This window comes from Schistocerca serialis, chromosome 2 (assembly GCF_023864345.2).
Source record: "Schistocerca serialis cubense isolate TAMUIC-IGC-003099 chromosome 2, iqSchSeri2.2, whole genome shotgun sequence".
NCBI lineage: Eukaryota > Metazoa > Arthropoda > Insecta > Orthoptera > Acrididae > Schistocerca > Schistocerca serialis.
Window position 1 is genome coordinate 1,159,216,844 of NC_064639.1, and position 18,903 is coordinate 1,159,235,746.

Sequence of the window (18,903 nt, forward strand, 5' to 3'; positions counted from 1 at the left end):
ATTAAATATGTAAAGTAAAGGATTGGCAACCACTCACCTAAAGGCGACTGAAGTGTGGCACATGGAAACATGTAAAAGAAACAGTATTTTACTAGCTTTTGAAATCTTACTCTTTCTCTAGTAGAATTACACAGTTCACACACACACAACCACACAGACACCCAAATGCACACACTTACAGCCAGGTTCCTTGGCCACAATTGTGGGCATTTGAGTCTGTGTGATTGTGTGCATGAATGTGTGTACTTCTATTCAAGAAAGCGCAAGAGCTGGAAAGCTAGTAAAATACTGTCTCTGGAATATTTCTATGTGCTGAACATCCGTCAACTAAAGATGGAGTGGTTGACTTTCCTTTACTTTACATATTATCCATCCAGGAATTTCCACTGCTGTTATTCTTATATTTTCTTCTTTCATTGATAAGCTTAAGTTGTTCACTTCTCTGTTGCTCTTAAGTCTTGGCTTTCACCGTACCTATGATTTCCTGTCTTGCCTTAATTATAATCTACTTTATCAAATCCTCAAAAAACAAAAATTCCACAGTGAAACCACTTTTTGAGAAGCATGACAAAACTAATTTAACCAACTACTGTGCAATATCTCTGTTAAGTTGCTTCCCAAACTATTAGTAATGTACAAAAGAATTGTAGAGCACCTCGCCATTCACAACATCCTCAACAAAAATCAATTAGGCTTCCAAAGAACAGATTTTCTCTCACACAAATGAAATTCGTGTGTCACTAAAAAACAAAATGTCACCTATCGGAATTTCCTGTGACTTGTTAAAGGCCTTTGACTGTGCTGACTTCACTTAAAGAAGACCAATTTTTATGGTTTGAATGGTAGTAATGGTGCATGGATTGAATTAATCTACACAATAGGAAGCAGAAGGTGATACTAAATGGTTTTGATGGCTGTCCTGTCTCAATGACTGAGGCACATTAAAGTGTGGAGTGCCACAAGGATCCATTTTGGGGCCTTTACTGTTTCTTATCTTTGTCAATGACCTCCCATTCTGTACAAACACTGAAAGTAAATTTACTCTTTCTGCTGATGACACTACTATTATGCTTGAAAGTCAATTGATCAGTGAGCTAGTAAATAAATGTAATGCTGTACTTGTAGATGTCCTACATTGGTTTAAGTCTGACGAATTAACCTAAATATTGAAAAAAAAAACACAACATATTCAATTTCATGCATCACCACAAGAAAATGAAGCAATCAACATACGTGGTGGCAGTCAACATATATTATTGTGTGCCACCTCTAAGTTTCTGGGTATTATAACCGATAACAAGTTAAATTGGTCTGGGCATATTCTAGATCTTCATAAAAGACTAAGTGTATCAACATATGCCCCACGTGTAATTACCCCTGTTGGTGATATGAATGCTATCAAAGCAGCTTACTTTGTCGATTTTCACTCCATCATTCATACGGCATAATTTTTTTGGGTAATCAACTTCAGCCAAAAAGATCTTCACTGCACAACAGAGAGCAATTAGAATCATGAGTGGTGTTCATCCACAATGTTCTTGCAGAAACCTGTTACGTAAGCTCCAAATATTAAACACCACATGTCAGTACTTATTTTCTTTGATTATTTTTGTCTTGAATAACCTTTCTCTTTTCACATCCAATAATGCATACCATGATCACAACAGAAGGTCTAAAAATGATTTACACAGAGATGTAAGACAGCTAAGTATCGTACAAGGTGTTCATTATCCTGCCACAAAACTCTTCAATTCTCTTCTATCTGATGTCAAAGCCCACATTAATTCCTATATTTAAATTTAAACTAAGAAAATACCTTATGGATAAGTCCTTCTACTCTCTGGGTGAGTACCTGTAGAGTAAGCATAATCAGTGACTGTATTTGTAATTTTTTATTGTATTTCCTATGTATATTCTAGTCTCTGTTTATATTATGTTACCTGTAATTTGTCTTCGCTGCCTAAGATGAGTTCTGTATGATAAGTTATTTTCAGTAGTTTACGTCATATTTATCTGAATTGTATCTATTTAATTTTAATTCATCCTTTAAGCTTATATCACCAGATTGCTACATTCTTGTCACTGGACTAATGTTTGTTGTATATCTATAAAGATGTAAACCTGACTCATTTCACATCCTTGTAGTTCATCACTATATGGATTCATGGAATTTGAAATAAATAAACAGGACCTCATCTTAATGACATTGCTTACTGCCTGGAAAATTCCCCTAAAAAGTCTCTTAGACATCTTTCACAGCACACACAAATTTCTTGCACCTCCGTACAAAGAGCTGCTAAATTACTTCGAATATAAAGTAACAGTAGTGCAAGAACCTAACCTGGTGAACATAGGGTTAGGTTATGCAAAAGGGTTTTGAAACAAGTGCACAAGAGTGAAATGGATCCTTACTTCATTCCGTTTGCAGACGAGGCTTGGTTCCATTTCCCAAAACTGACAACATCACGATCAATAGGAATGTTGTGTGCAGTTACTGATGAAAGAATAATACAGCCACTTTTTTAAGGACACAGTTAACAGTGAAAGATATGTGCAAAATGTTTTGCAACCATTTTTTAATAAACCAAGAGAATGAAGCTTCGTTTTTTCAACAGTACTTTGAAAGGTCTCATATGCCTAATGTTTGTACACAATTCATGATGTGTTCCATGACAGAGTCATTAGCAACAATATCTGGCTCACTGGAAGTCTCGATTTAACCCCATGTGACTTGTACCTGTGGGGAGCACAAAGGAATGAAGTTTACACAACAAATACACCCAAGTTAAAGGAACTCAAGGACAATGTCCATTAGTATATTAATTCAGCCCTCAAAGAGAACTCACGGTGTGATGAATAATTTCTTGTGTAGCTGTCAAAAAAGAATGTAAAACAATGGCAGGCAGTTCCAGTATCTCATTGCATGACATGGGCGAGTACAAAATGTATTTGCATGTATTTTGTATTTAGTACTGCGGTAATGGCCAGGTGACACAGCATCTGATTCGCTGGGTAACAGAGCACTTGCTGCCTGCCATCTATTGCATGCAGTCATCAGATAAATTTTAATCAAACTACTGCTGTCCATATGAGCCTTTGTGTTTAATATTGTTACTTTGCTGTTAACAAGAGTTTTCAGCTTTTAAATCTAGATGGTCAAATATTTTGTAAAAATGTTATCAATAGTGCAATTTAATTTTAAACTTAATTTCTTGATTTATGTCTGATGGGAGATTGATAAAGATTTGCTCTAGGATATAGAACATCACTGTAAACCGTATGCAAGGGGGCAAAGTGAACAAACAAATTGTTGTGTCTTGTATTGCGGTTGGATTTTGATTCATCTGAATTGTAGTGGCAAGATAGTGTGACAATTGCAAGGTTCTCAATAAGGCCTCTGAAAGATATGCACTTATCTACTTGTTACTGACTTTTGCTGAATAAATACTTCACTTAAGCTACATTGCCCAAGATGATAAGTCCCTTGGCATCAAGGAATAATAGTATTTAAAGTTAGCTAGCATCCTTGTCTTCAAGTCAACACAACATAAACTGAGTTTCTTGATTACTTTACCTATGTCTTGATCCAATTTTCATGTCCAACTGGAGATAAAAAAGAAAGTTTATAAGTAGGTTTTCATTTTGTTTTAGCCATTAATGTCTATTTTGAGTACTGACAAGTCCTTTTTGCTGCACAATATGAATTTTTAATGATTAAGACATAGTATGTTCACTTTGAAAAAATTATTGGTCTGTGCAGCTATGGTCTGCACTTTGTTTAGTGCAGTTAAGTTTACACCGTTGTTTAGTTTCCTTGTAAAAAGTATGGGACATTTAAGTTGGGAGTAGGAACAGATCCAGCAATGAAACTTGGGGACTCCACACTTTGTGTTTCCCCATTCTGAGTTCGGGTTTATTCCTGTTACACAGCCTTTCAGTATGATCCACTGCTTCCTGGTATGAAGATATGACTCCATTTATGCAAGAAGGTTGTTATTAATACCATAATATTTTAATTTTGCAGCAGAATTTTGTGGTCTACACAATGAAAGCATTCAAATCAATCAATGGAAAATCCACCAGTGCTTGTGAGAGCGAGTGCCCGAGTGTGGGTCCTGCACACGTGTGAGCCTCCGCCGCCCCATCTACTGGAGACACGTACTTACATATGTGTGCAGCAGTGTTGACTGAGGCTCTCTATGTTATTCTAGTTTGCATCCTGCAGATCAGTTGTTCTGTGTTCTGTGGAGTTCTGAGAGGCTATTTCCATATTGTTCAGAGGTTGTGAATAAAGCCATATTTATGTGACTTGGATCTGCTTTGTGTGTTACTTGCTTACTACAAAACTGGTAATGAGTTTGGAACACTTTTCACATGTGCAGTCTTTCAGTGCAGTTTCATCTGGTTTATCCATTACGGACGCCATGCTACTGATTCTGACTGAACAGCTAACTTCTGCTGTGAACACTGTCAGCTTCCATTAACAGGCAGGGTACTGTTCCACTGGTCCATCTATACACTTGTCCTTCATATGATGATTCAAGCGAGGATTGAGAAGCTTACAAAAACAAAAAACACTCAGACAGCATTTTTTTGCCTTTCAGTGTGACAGACCTGAATTTGTACAAAGCCTTCTTCCTCTCGTGGATTCCATCTGATATATACCAATTGCTGTGTTAGCCTGCCCCTTTACAAAAACCGGCACCTGCAACTTTTGATCACAAGTGCAGTTTATTGACCAACTACTATCACTAATGATGCGTGTCATAGCAGCGTGAGTTGAATTCTATTGATACCACAAGAAAACGAACCAGCCATACAGGGCCTGGGCAGCCATATTTCAAGGTCTTAGCCGCAAGTGTCAATTCGTTACTGATGCTCATGAAGACTCTTATGCGGGCTCTGCGGCGTGCAATGCAATTATCTGTTTAGCTCCGCATGTCCTATTCCTGCCACCTTGACAGATCAAGTGAAAGCAGAAATGGACAGATTTCAATCTCTAGGGGTGGTGTAACCTGTTACGGCTTGCGAATGATCATCTCTGCTGGTTGTAGTTCGGAAGCCGTCAGGGAAACTTCGTCTCTGTGGCGACTTCAGTGCAACTGTCAATGCACAGTCAATTGTGGATAGGTATACCGTCCCATGCTAGGAATGTTGGTGAAAATATTGTGTGGTCAGCACTTTTTAAAAATTGAATTGCCTGAAGTGTATCAGTAGGCTCCTGTGGACAAAGCGTCTTGGTGAGTTCTGGTTTTGAATGCTCCTTTTGGTCTGTATCAATATCTGTGCCTTCTTTTTGGTGTGGCTAGCGCCTCAGCTATTTTCCAATGATTTTTAGAGCAACTGGCTGTGCCTGTCCTGTGTTGCATTAATTACCTCAATGATATTGTTAACAAGGACTCGTCCACAGCTGATCACTTGAAAAATTTGCACACTTTGTTTTCTGTCTTGTCTGCAGGCTTACAGTGTAACCTTGCAAAATCTCAGTTTCTCTCAACCTTCTACTATTTATTTGGGGTTTGAGGTCTTGCAGGATGAGGTTTGTCCTCTGCCAGACAACATCTCCACTGTTACGTCTACGACTATGCTCTTGTCCACAAGTGAGCTTCAGGGCTTCCTACAGAAGATAGCCTGCTACCATAAATTCCTGCTGGGGGCAGCCACATTTGCCCATCTGTTGCATGCTTTACTATGAAGAATGTACCTTTCTGATGGAGCCTTGATTGTGAATGTACTTTTCAAACATCGAAATCCAAATTACTCTCATCCCCTTGTTTAACTACACTCTCTCCGGACAGCACATAGTTTTGGGGACTGATGTCTCACAGTACAGCCTCGGCGTGGTCCTAGCACACTGATAAGCCAATAACTTTGAACAACTTGCTGCTTTCACTTCTAGATCCCTCACTCTGGCCCAACAGCATTACTCTCAGGTGGGAAAAGAGGCTCTTGCCATACTCTATGCTCTCCAGAAATTTCATGTTTTTTGTATGGCTTCAAGTTTCATGTTATTACTGACTACAAATGCTTGGTTTCCTTGTTCAACCCTCACAGTTCCTCGAATGACAAGGCAGCACACTGCCTACAATGATGGATACTCTTCTTGTCTTGCTACAATTAGGAAATCCATTTTTGAACTACTTGATATGCTATTGCAATGCCTGTGGTATTCACAGTTATGATGCAAAGTTTCCTCGAATGCATACGTGTCTGAAGGAACAGGCACTGCGGCAACTACTGCCATTATGAAATATATGAAATGTATTCACAGTTGTGATTATGGACAATCGTCAGATGTATATTGGAATGATGACAATGAAAACTTGTGACAGACCAGGACTCAAACCCAAATTTCCTGCTTATTGCGACCGATCACCTTACCATTTGGCTATCTGAGCTTCCTTATATAACCTGTTGTCATACATCCATTATTTATATTCTTGCCCAGGGGAGAAATTTTACTTGAAAGTTGCTTGCTTATGAATGTGATATTGCAGTTCCTGTGTTATTATGAATTATGACGCAAAGTTCCTTCAGATACGCACATATGTCCGATGGAACACTGCATTTTGATTTGGAGTAATGCATTTCTGAAGGAACTTTGCATCATAGTTCAGAATAACACAGGCACTGCAATATCATATTTATCTGCTGACACCGGGCAAATGACTTTCAATGGATATACTTGCAGACATTTGGTTGTCGACATGGAATTTTTGACCTGGCTGTGCAGTCAATGGTAAGGTGCCCACTCATGATAAGCATGAAATTCAGGTTCGTGTCCCGGTCCAGCACATTGTTGTCATTCCATTATACAGCTGCTGGTTGTCCATAATTGCAACTGTGAATACATTTCATGTATTTTCATCATTCGTGTAAACATGCCAATGTGGACATCTTGTCCCACCTTCCTGTGGGTCCTGACCCTGACTCTGATCATGAAGAATTGCTTTGCTTCCATTTTCATATTGAAACGCAGGCCATACTTGAGGGTTTCCAAATTACGAGTTCACGCAAAACAGCTGCCATTTCCGCTGATCTTGTTCTACACCATGTGGTTTGGCTTGTTCAACAAGGCTGGCCAGATAAACTGTCAGGTCAGGCTTTGGACCCTCTGCACAACTATTTTCCCTTACAGTTCCACCCCTCTGTTTTAGAAGGTGATTTGCTGTTGTCCATGGAAGACTAGCCTCCCAGAGTAGCCATCCCACCAGATTATATGTCTTCTTCACCAGGGCCATTGGGGAGTTTTGTGAACTTCATTGTTCTCTAAGAGACATGTTTTTTGGCCAGTGATTATGGCAAAATTGTCCGTTTTGTCGTGGCTTATGAGCAGTGTGTCCGACAACAGGCAGCTCCTATGATATCTATGCCCCATGGCCCGCTCCACACCATGGGAACGCATTCATGTAGACTTCACGGGTCCCTTCTCGGATTTCTATTTCCTCTCGGCTGTGGATGCATTTTCGCGGTTTCCTTACATTTTCCGGAGTGCGTCGATATCAGCTGAGGTCACAATTCGTACGCTTTTGAGGGATTTTTCTACGGAGAGCTTGCCTTGCACCTTAGTTACCGATAATGAGCCCCAATTTGTTTCTCACACCTTTCAATTGTTTTGTTCCCATCATAGCATTTGTCACATTATGGCTCCATCATTCCACCCTCAATGCAATGGCTACACAGAACGACTTTTACACGTGTTTAAGCCCCAAATGAAAAAGTAGTTGTGGATTGTTCACCAGACGGTGCCATTCTCCATTTTCTGAGCATATATTGCTTCATGCTTATGAGAGAGTGAAGCCTGTCTGAGTTGCTTCATGGCCAGCAGCAACGCATGCTCCTCCACCTTCTGCGGCCAGCGCTGTACCTGCCGCAGTTGGGTTCATCTGCCCACTTTGTGCCAGGATCGCCAGTTTGGGCACAGAGGTTTGGTTGCAGACCCAAGTGGATACTGACCACTGTCGTATCCCACTGGGGATGCTGTCTTTATGACTTGTGTACTGATGATGGGCTGGTGGCACACCACTTTGATCAGTTGCGTCTCTGTTCACCACCGGAAGCTATCAGTTTGTGGGTGTGGTCCCTACTGCCGCAGACAGTCCCGCCGCCCTCCACCTTGGGCCCATCGTCACCTGCTATGAAGGGGCCCCCTTCCCACTGGCTGCCTCTTCCATGTGTGGTGCCCTGGGAGTTCCAGCTTCCCTGTGCCAAGCACAAGTCGGTCACCAGCCTCGGGTCCATTGACACTTCCTGCTATTCCGATTGGACTGCCTTCACCAGCCCTTCAGCATTGTCGTCAGTAGGTCCAGCCCTGTCTCCTCCACAAGGGGACCTGCCTGCTGATAAAGATGCAGAAATGGAAATGGCACCCTCCTCTCTGGTGCCAGGCAGGCCCACCACCCTCGGGTATGCCCGCGTCTCCACGTGGTCTCGTCTTATGCTCTAGCCCTTGCCCAGCGTATCATCCCATCCCTTCCATCAGCACCGGCTGCCACCACTCTCGATCTGATGGATGTGTCTCTCATCGGGCCACTGGTGTATCCTCCATCACCTCAGCATCCACTTTGCACAAGGGACAGGTGTGCTATATCTTGATACTAGTGTGTGTGAGTGTGCCAAGTGTGGGTCACTAAGCATGTGCACTTGAATTGGCCACGAAGAGTATCAGCGTGGGCCATCCGCTGGAGACCACCTGTGGTAGGTGTACACGTGGCGCAGTCTCCACCGCACTGTCTGCCGGCGACACACACACATGTATGCTAGGAGCAGAGCTGACTGAGGCTCTCTATGTTATTCTATAAGGTGTACAACTTTGCTTCTGCCGTTTTTTCCCCAACATTCGAGGCCTTAAAGAAACAAATTTGTTACACATGTATCACTCAAAGTATTTTCCATCACTGGCCACTACTTTCTCCCATCTTTCTGGCAGTGTACGAACCCCGGGTCGAAAAAATTGTTCATCTTTTGAAGCGATCCACAAATCGATCCAATTTGTGACTTCTTCATGAGGTCTGAAGTGTTGGCCAGCCAGGCCATGAACCATTGATCTAAACAGGTGATAGTCAGAGGGAGCAATGTCCAGAGAATACGGTGGGTGGGGTGGGACATCCCATTTTAATGTTTCCAAGTATGTTTTGACCTCTTTTGCAACGTGGGGTCGAGCACTGTCGTGCTGCAAAATCACTTTATCGTGCCTTTCACTGTATCGCGGCTGTTTGTCTTTTAACACTCTGCTCAAATGCATTAACTGCATTTGCTAACAAGCACCTGTGACTGTTTCACTTGGTTTTAACACCTCATAGTACATGACGCTGAGTTGGTCCCACCAAATGCAGAGCATGATCTTGGAGCTGTGAATATTCGGTTTGAGTGTCGACGTGGAAGCATGGCCGGGATATCCCCATGATCTTTTGCTTTTAGGGTTATCATAATGAACCCATTTTTCGTTCCCGGTCACAATGCGATGCAGAAATTCCTTACGTTTTTGCCTCTGAAGCAACTGTTCACAAACACACAAACACCGTTCAACATCTCTTAGTTTCATCTCACACGGGACCCAAGTTCCTTCTTTCTGAAACATGCCCATAGCCTTGAGATGTTTTGAAACGGCTAGCTGTGTCACTCCCACAAATCATGCCAATTCTTCTTGAGTTTGACGTGAGTCTTCATTCAGCAATGTCTCCAATTCTGCATCTTCAAAAACATTTTCTCTTCCACCAATATGCCGGTTTACAACATTAAAATCACCGTTCTTGAAGTGTTGAAGCCACTCATGACATGTTCTTTCACTAATAGCGTCCTTACCGTATGTACTTGAGAGCATTCGATGAACTCAGCTGCTGTTTTCTTCATATTGAAACAAAACAGTAACACCTTCCGCAAATGACAAGAATTAGGCTCATAAACTCACATTTTAATCAAGAGCAACTTTATGATGCAGACACAAACCTAATGTTTGAATGCGGTTATGTTGACCGAGGTCCAAGCTAACTGCCTGACATCTGCGATCTGTTTCTTTTGACCGTTACTTACCGTTGTCGCCACCTATCGGCAAATGGTGGAAGCAAAGTTGTACACCTAGTAGTTTATACTGTGAGTTGTGGAGTCCCAAGAGGCTATTTCTGTAGCGTTCAGAGGTTATGAATAAACCATATTTGTGTGACTTTGATTGTGTTTGTGTATTACTTGGTTACTACAGTGTGCTTTTGAAACTAACATCTGTTGTTGGAGTTCATTTTAATGATATACTGCTTTTTGGCTGCTACGATATTTGTTGTCTAATGATACCTCTCACTGAACTGGGATAATGCTGAATGGTATCTTTTGGATGGAACAGCAATGGAAATGAATGACAAAGCAATTACTGACACCCCCCCACCTTTCTCTCTCTCAGAAGGAGGAAAACAAAGGAAAAAAATAAAATATTCTTACTGAACCAGGGTACAGTAGGATCAGATGCAGCAAAACACCAAACTATACTATGTGAAATCTGGCAGAATTGATTATCATCACATTGAGAAAGGTACTAGCAGTGCTTTAAAAAATTGTGGTTGTAAATTGGTTATTAGAGTATGAATACACAATGAAATGGACAATTCTGAAGAACATTTGGAAGCACACAATTAATCAAGCATGCCAAGAAAACCTGAGGGATCATGTCAGTCTAATAGATTGGCATTTAAGTTTACTTAGAATGGCTCGCTACAATTCCTCCCAGCTTTCAGAATGATTTGGAGAAATGTGATGCATGTATATATGGATCTTTATTTTACAATTTAATAATAATAAAAAAGATTTGTTAGTCTTTATTCAGGGATTGTACAACAGTTTTCACTCACCTGAAGGATTTGTGTCAAAAAATCTCATTGTTCCTTTCAAAACATTGTTGAACATTCTATTGTGAAGGCCCTGTGATGAGTTTAAAGCAACCTTGAAGAACAATAATGCTCTGATGGTTGTAAGTATGATACAGCCAGCTATGCATGATGTGTAAATCAGAATGTACTGGTCTCTTGTGAAGAATGTGGACTGATCATACGGTTCAGAAATTTCTCTTTTCTTTCTGTAGCTGGTTGCATTGATTTCTTGTGGAAATTTGTATGTTGTTACACCTCCAGTATTTATTTCTGTGGTAGTGAGATCTGATGTTCCATAAGCATTCTGATCACTTGATACATTGTACCTTTGCAATGGAGTAGATGTAAATGAACTGCTTGACATTACACTTTCTGTTATGTGCATAACACTTGTGACTTCTCCTCCATCTAGTGGTCCACTATCAGTTTCTTCTGCATTTTCAGATACTGTGTAATTATTTACACTGGCATGTGAAATATTATCAACACCAACAGTAGCACTGACTGCATCTGAATTGTCTATATGTGTTCTCGTAGAACTGTTTAAGTTCATCATGTTCCTATTAAAGTTATTAGAATTGTTTTCCGCTAAATGAAAAGTAACATTTTTCTCATCAGATTCATTAAAGGTGTGTGACATTTCTGTTACTGGCAGAGGGATCACTGATGAAGATGCAGCATATTGTAAGGTCACATTGTTACTTATATTAGACATGGCCAGCTTATGGAGGTAATCATCCTCTAACTGCAATCTCATTTGCTCCTGGTTTGTCCTGTAACAATAAAAGCAATTCACATATGAATAGTAGGAATGTATATAGATTGCAACATCAGTTTTGCCACTCTATACATGTTTGCCTTATTAACTTAACAATGTAATTGATGTATCCTTTAACTTAGACAACAATACATTAAAATGTACATTGGCGTACATTGTGTTCCCCCCCCCCCCCCCCCCCCCCCCCCCCCCCCCCCCCCCACATTAGTGCAGTTTCTGTCACTCCGACAGATTGTATAGTGTCCAAATCAGAGGCACAGCCTATTGATACTGCAGTATGAGATGCAGATGATACAATATTATCCACTAAGATCTAGGCTTGAGTCCCACTGTGCCACACAGTTTCAATCTCTCAGGAAGATCAAGAATAATAACAATAATAATAATAATAAGTTCTTGACTACTGAGTAAGAAATAAGTCCCACACAGGATGATTCCTAGGATAGGCTATGGCTTAGACTCATGTGTTCGAAAAGTGTATTAAAACTACTGCTATATTTCAAAACTCATTTAGAAATGGGATATACCATGGAGGAGAAAGTTTTCCTTTTTCAGTTTGCAATGAGGGCAGAGTAACTATAATGCTCTTTAATAATCTTTCACAATGGCTGAAAACAACTTATTAATTTTCTTCAAGTTCCATGGGACCTTGTGAGTCAAAGGTAGTAAGACACTGAATGGGCCACTACAGGGAATACAGAACACTAACAGTTAAAAAGTTAAATAATATCATGAAAACAAGTGTTTCTTTACAGTATATTTACAAGTAATGCATTATAGTGAAAGGCTCTAAACACTAAGAGAAACTGTGTGCATAATAACAGGCATATGCCACAATAAAGCCTTTCAATTCATATTTGGAAATCTACTGATTCTACACAACATTTCTATACCCCACTTAACAAAGTGTTATCAAAGTGCAAATTGTTATTTTGGTGTAGTTGAGTGAACGATGCAGTGCTTTTGAAATGAGTCCGTATTATTAACTACAAAACTCATAAGAAGTATGTGTACAGGTATGAAGGGGCTAAAATTTCAAGTCATTTGAGCAATGGTGTGCAGGAAATACACAAGTCATTCTGACCACTGTTTTCTGGGTGAGGAATATTATTTGTTAATAAACAAAAAGTTTTCTCAAAATATGGTACCATCTAAGACACAGAGCCAAGTAAACAAGCTTTGGTGTTTCAGTATCAACAAAAATGGAGATATTCTTATAGCCAAGTTGGCAACAATTAGTTTCTGAACAAGATCACAAACGCAATACTTCGAGATGACTGGGTATTGTGTCTTCTTCATCATCATCATTCATCCCCGTTATGGTCGGAGGAAGGCAATGGCAAACTGCCTCCGCTACAACCTTGCCTAGTACAGTGGTGCAGGTCTCCCGTGTCGTCCCTTATGCTCTGTCAAGGAGTGTGGGACTTCATCATCATCAATTTCTTTTCATGATCACCATCCATTCCATTCAACTGCTCTTCCAAGCACTTTGTGTCTCTGACAGCAAAGCAATATCACTGGAAAACCTTAAAGATTTTATTTCTTGCACCTAAACTTTATAATTCTCACCAGGGATAGGCTGCAACATTATCGCACTCCCTTCTGAACTACTGCTTCCCTTTCACGCTACTTGACTCTTATCACTGCAGTCTGGTTTCTGTACAAGTTGTAAATAAACTTTTGCTCCCTGTATTTTATCCCAGTTACCATGTGAAATGAAAGAATGTATTCCTGTCAACATTGTCCCCTCTACACCCACAAATGTAGTTTTGCCTTTAGTCTATGTTCTAAGATAAGTTATTGGGCCAACATTGCCTTGCATGTTCCTACATTTCTACAGAATCCAAATTGATGTTCCATATGATCAGCTTCTACCATTCAACCCGGCCTGCGATGCATTATGTGGGACTTTTGAAGCCCGCTACTTTAGGATGGCTGGGATGGTTCCTTTTGCGTATTTTGAAAGTGGAGATGTGTGAATCAGGAGGGTGTGGAGTTCTAATGCAGCAGCTGTGAGTGCTCGTGATGGATCTTGGGTTTTAATTAATTAAGGACAGTTTTGTATGTCGAAGTTTGCAAGAGCTGAAAATGAAAGAGGTTGGTTTCGAGGAAGAGGAGGAGAATCCCTCTGGGATTTGGGCTGAACTGCTCTACGCAGGGTTTGACGCCCACTCTGTTGGTTGCGGGTTGGGACTGGGTGGTGGGTAGTATTTTCAATTGAGGTTGTGGTTAATTTTTTTATTTATATTTTTAATTTATTTTATTTGTTTATTTTGACTCACTTTTTCTTTATTTTCTTTCTGCTTTTACTTTTCCATCTTTGCTTTCTCTCTGCACACACTATCCTCTCTCTATCTTTTTGTCTAGTTCTTATTTGCCTATTCATCTCTCTGCCTCTCAATCAATTTTTCTAGTCCTTGTCTTTCCTGGACTGACACTAGCAGTACTTATCGTTGTACTGTCTTTAACCTCCTACTCTCTTCAGTGCCCCTGTCCCCCTTTCATCTTAGTCTCTACTCACCCTGATAATAGTTTGGTTCCTCACAAACAAGGTCAGAGTGACCTTCTCTGGAACTATGCTTACCAATGTATTATCTTGAACCTCCTACTCTCTCTAATATCCCACTCTCCACTTTACCCCTTTCAATCTTCATCTCCCCTCGTCCTCTCAACAGCTGGGCCCCTCCCATAGTGGGGTCTGAGTTATCTGCACTTTCTTTTTAACCTTCCTCAACCTATCACTCTCTCATCCCTGAAGAAGAAACTAAGCATTCCAAAACTAGGATACTTTTATATGTGTCTGTTTCCAGTATTGACATTTTAAATTCAATATCTTGTGTATCCCACAAGGATTCCTAATGGGCCTAGTCTTTTTGCCAATTTGATCTTCTGCTGCCTTCACTGTTTCAAATCCAAAAGCTATGCATTTATCTTCTATTGTATTCATTTGCCTTGTTTCAGTCAATAATTGCTTAATGATCCATTCGAATCTCTCAATAACCCCTGGTTACTTAAATCAAGAGGGCATCCTGAAAGGTAATAACTCTGAATTTCTAATATGGAAACTCTTAAAGCTTTTTAAATAAAACAAACATTATTAACATTCATCTTTATTTTCATGTCTACATATTTATTTCTCAAAATAATCACCCTGGCAATGAGCACAATTTTCCCAACGAGAGAGCAGTTTGTTGATACTGTCATTCATTGCAGAATGTTTGACTTTGTTGATGGAGTCACAACCTCACCTCTGCTTGCATTGTTCCATCACTATCAAAGTGAAGCCCTCAAAAATGTTCTTTAAGTTTTGCCACCAGATGAAAATTGGATGAGGTCAAGTTGGGACTGTATGGAGGATGATCGATGACACTGAACCCAAGGCATCTAATTGTTGCAAATGTTGCAGTGTTCATACGTGGTCTGAACAGCATGCTGTTTCTCATGCACCAATGTAAATTATGTTACAAACAGCCGTGCTGCAAGCTACAATTTGGCACCCTCTGGGGCAGTAGCCTGCAAATAAGTATACATGAAGAATAAAAATGTAAAATGTTAATAATGTTTGTTATATTCAAAAAGCTTTACGAGTTTTCACTTCAAAAAATTGGGGGCATTACATTTCAGCAAGCCCTCATAATTCCCTTTCTGTACGTTCTTCAGTTTTAACCTGCAGTTCAAAACCAATAACTTATGGCTCGTGTCTATATCTGGCCCTGGAAATGTTTTACACATAAAAATCTGGTTTTAAAAGCTGTCTGGCTGCTATAAAAATTTATATGAACCCGTCTGGTGTCTCCACATACATATCTTTCTTTCATGATTTTTAATCCAAATGTTAGCATTGATTAAATCATGCTCACTGTAAAACTCTACAGCCATCTTCTCCTTTCATTTCTTTCCCTCAGTCCAGTTCTCTAACTACCTTTTCTTCTCTTCCTTCTCCATCATTGAATTCCAGCCCCCTATCACAATTAAATTCTGTTTCCTTAATGAACTGACTCATCATACATTCTTTCAATCTCTTCATCATGTACAGAGATGACAGTTTATAAATTTGTCCTGCTGTGATGGTTGTTGGCTTCATGTCTATCATGTGTATGAAATGTGTTCACTATGCAGTTCATAGTAGCTTTCTTGCATTCTTATTTTCTAATTCAGTATTAGGCCTGCTTCTGCATTAGCCTATTTCATTTTGTGTTGATAACACAGCAACACTGATGATGGTCGAAGTAGAGAGGATATAAAATGTAGGCTGGCAATGGCAAGGAAAGCGTTTCTGAAGAAGAGAAATTTGTTAACATCCAGTATTGATTTAAGTGTCAGGAAGTCATTTCTGAAAGTATTCGTATGGAGTGTAGCCATGTATGGAAGTGAAACATGGACGATAAATAGTTTGGACAAGAAGAGAATACAAGCTTTCGAAATGTGGTGCTACAGAAGAATGCTGAAGATTAGATGGGTAGATCACATAACTAATGAGGAAGTATTGAATAGGATTGGGGAGAAGAGAAGTTTGTGGCACAACTTGACCAGAAGAAGGGATCGGTTGGTAGGACATGTTCTGAGGCATCAAGGGATCACCAATTTAGTATTGGAGGGCAGCGTGGATGGTAAAAATCGTAGAGGGAGACCAAGAGATGAATACACTAAGCAGATTCAGAAGGATGTAGGTTGCAGTAGGTACTGGGAGATGAAAAAGCTTGCACAGGATAGAGTAGCATGGAGAGCTGCATCAAACCAGTCTCAGGACTGATGACCACAACAACAACAACAACAAATTATGTATTTACCTGACCAGAAGACCTGTTCCACCTGCCACCACATTTCACCAGTTCCCACTATATCTAACTTTAATTTATCATTTCTCTTCTCAAATTCTCTAACTTACCTTCCCAATTGAATGACCTAATATTCAACACTCTTGCCCATGGACAGCCTGTTTTTTTATTCCTGTTGACATCCTCCTGGGTAGTCATTACCACAGATTAAGACAGGGGACTATTTTACACCTGAAATATTGTACCCAAGGGGATTCCATCACTGTTAAGCCATGTAGTGGAAGCTACATGTCCTCAGGAAATATAAGAGTTCTACTTTCCTCTTGCTTTCAACTGCTCACAGTACTAACACAGCAAGTCCATGTTTACTAATGTTACAAGGCCAGATCAAAAAATCATCCAGACTGTTGTCCTGCAACTACTGAAAGGCTTCTGCCCTTCTTCAGGAACCATATGTTAGTCTGGTCACTCCACAGATACTTCTCCATTGTGATTGCACCTATGGTAGGGACATCTGTATCACTGAAGCATGCACACCACTTCCAAGGTTCATGCGGATTCCTATCCATAGCTTTTAGTAAATTTTTGACAAGTGGCCTTTTCAATTTTTTTCCCAAAAAAATATTTCTTTCCTCATTCTGTGGTGCACATTTTAATGTATCCTAGACGTGAGGCTCCAAGGAAATTATTTCCTCCATTCTCCCTCTATCTCTTCCGTAGCCTGACGAAGGTTTATTGCCTCATTTATGTAACAGATTACAAAAGGCATTAAATAACTTTCAAATTAAATATGGTTTATGGCACAAAGCAAGACACAAAACTAGTTTCTATGGCGACTTTGCTTCTTTGTGTAGGGGTTCAGAGTGGAATTCTGTTTTCCGATTTAACGTTATTCAACAAGATCTCATCTACTGTGAAACATTTGTCTCTACAATTTGACACACAAATAAAAACAACACATTCATGGATACTTTTTCTACAGATTATCTTGTTAAGTTGAGTGAAAGAGTGAAGATTCATGATGGCTATATGACAAGTAACAATAATGACTGTACACAGACCTCTGTTGTAACAGCCTGCACTTGGCTGTTATTTTTGATAAATATCTGTGTATTCTATAAATAATAAGAAAACATTACAAGATAAGCAAGTATAACTGAGGATGCAGCACATATTGAGTAGTATCAGCTTCAGTAATGATTTTACTATAGGCCTCTTAAAGTTAGGCTAAGTAACCACAAACAGTTTGAAGCAGTTTAATTACACTTGATTATTAATGCAGTTTGTGTGGAAATGATGGTTGACTGGATCAGTAATTCCTAGCATTCAATCTGCTTACAACCATTTACTCATTGAAACTTTATGCCAAACAGAATTACCAATAAGTTATCCAATAATCTGAGCCACTTGATGCTATTTGGCCTAGTATAAGAAATAGGGCCATTGTTGATATTAATAAATAACTTGAGCCAGCTGTAAAATAATCTCTGTAAAGGGTATTTTTCAGTTTTCCTTTGGCAATCATTTCTGTATTTTCATTTGATTCTTCTGCCTCAATTTCATCATCAGGAGAAACGCTCTGCAAAAAAAAGAAAGAAAGAAGTACCAGTATTAGCAAATGAAATAAAATGTTAAACAAACCCTGAATTTACTGAAGAAAATAAATGCACCCTTTTTGATGAATGCAGATTGTTTATAGAATACAACCAAATGACAAATCCAATGACAGTTGTGGGCTTCTCAGGCTATCAGCAGTAACTGAGTGTGAGCCATATATTTTATACAGCAAAATCAGTTTTACTGATAAAAAAACACAACATCCAGAGTGTGTAGTATTTTAGTTACATTCAGTTGTTATACAGAATATCACTGAAATTAAGTTTTCAGTTTTTTGATATTCAATTAGAATAGATGTCATTCTTACCTTCACTCGATATATTTTGTTTTACAAGCATGATGAAACACTTCAGACCTTCAAAATCAGGAATGTTACAACCAATTTTACGTAAATCAACTGCTCATCAGTAACATCATCATGATTAGCAACATCGGAAAAAATGCTTGACATCAACTGCAAGATAAAGCTCTCCTTCCAAGACTCCATGAACAGTAATAAACGGTGGCATTCAACTGTATTTCTGTCCTAAACACAGCATTTCAAGAGACAATGCTCTCATCACCAGGATTGAAAAGTTTAGCTCCTGAAGGCTCTGCAGAAGTGTCGACTTGACACTCTTTGAGCCCACAGCAGAACAGGGCTTAGTGTTGTGTAGAATACGGCCCAGTGTAGTGCAGGCTGTGAGATGGGATGAGTGCTGACAGATGTCAAACGTTTTTAATGTAAGATGAAGACACACAGGCCAGTGTGTTTTTATCCTACTTGATGTTATGAATGCCGCAATGATTATTGTTGACAGATATTTTTAGTGTTTTAACATCATGAGCTAAATTAAACAAGCAGCTGATGAGACCACTGTCTCTCAAAACAAGT

General features: G+C 39.6%; 1 protein-coding gene across 1 annotated transcript in view; it reads right to left on the minus strand.

Annotated features, from left to right (window-relative positions):
• LOC126458618 (ATP-binding cassette sub-family C member 4-like) overlaps positions 1-18,903 on the minus strand; it is a 267,565-nt gene that overhangs the window by 71,168 nt on the left and 177,494 nt on the right. Inside the window, exons 13-14 of the mRNA XM_050095784.1 lie at positions 17,792-17,991; positions 10,839-11,629 (exon numbers count right to left, since the gene is read on the minus strand). Of these exons, the coding sequence (XP_049951741.1) occupies positions 10,839-11,629; positions 17,792-17,991 (991 nt within the window). The remainder of the gene's footprint in view (positions 1-10,838; positions 11,630-17,791; positions 17,992-18,903) is intronic.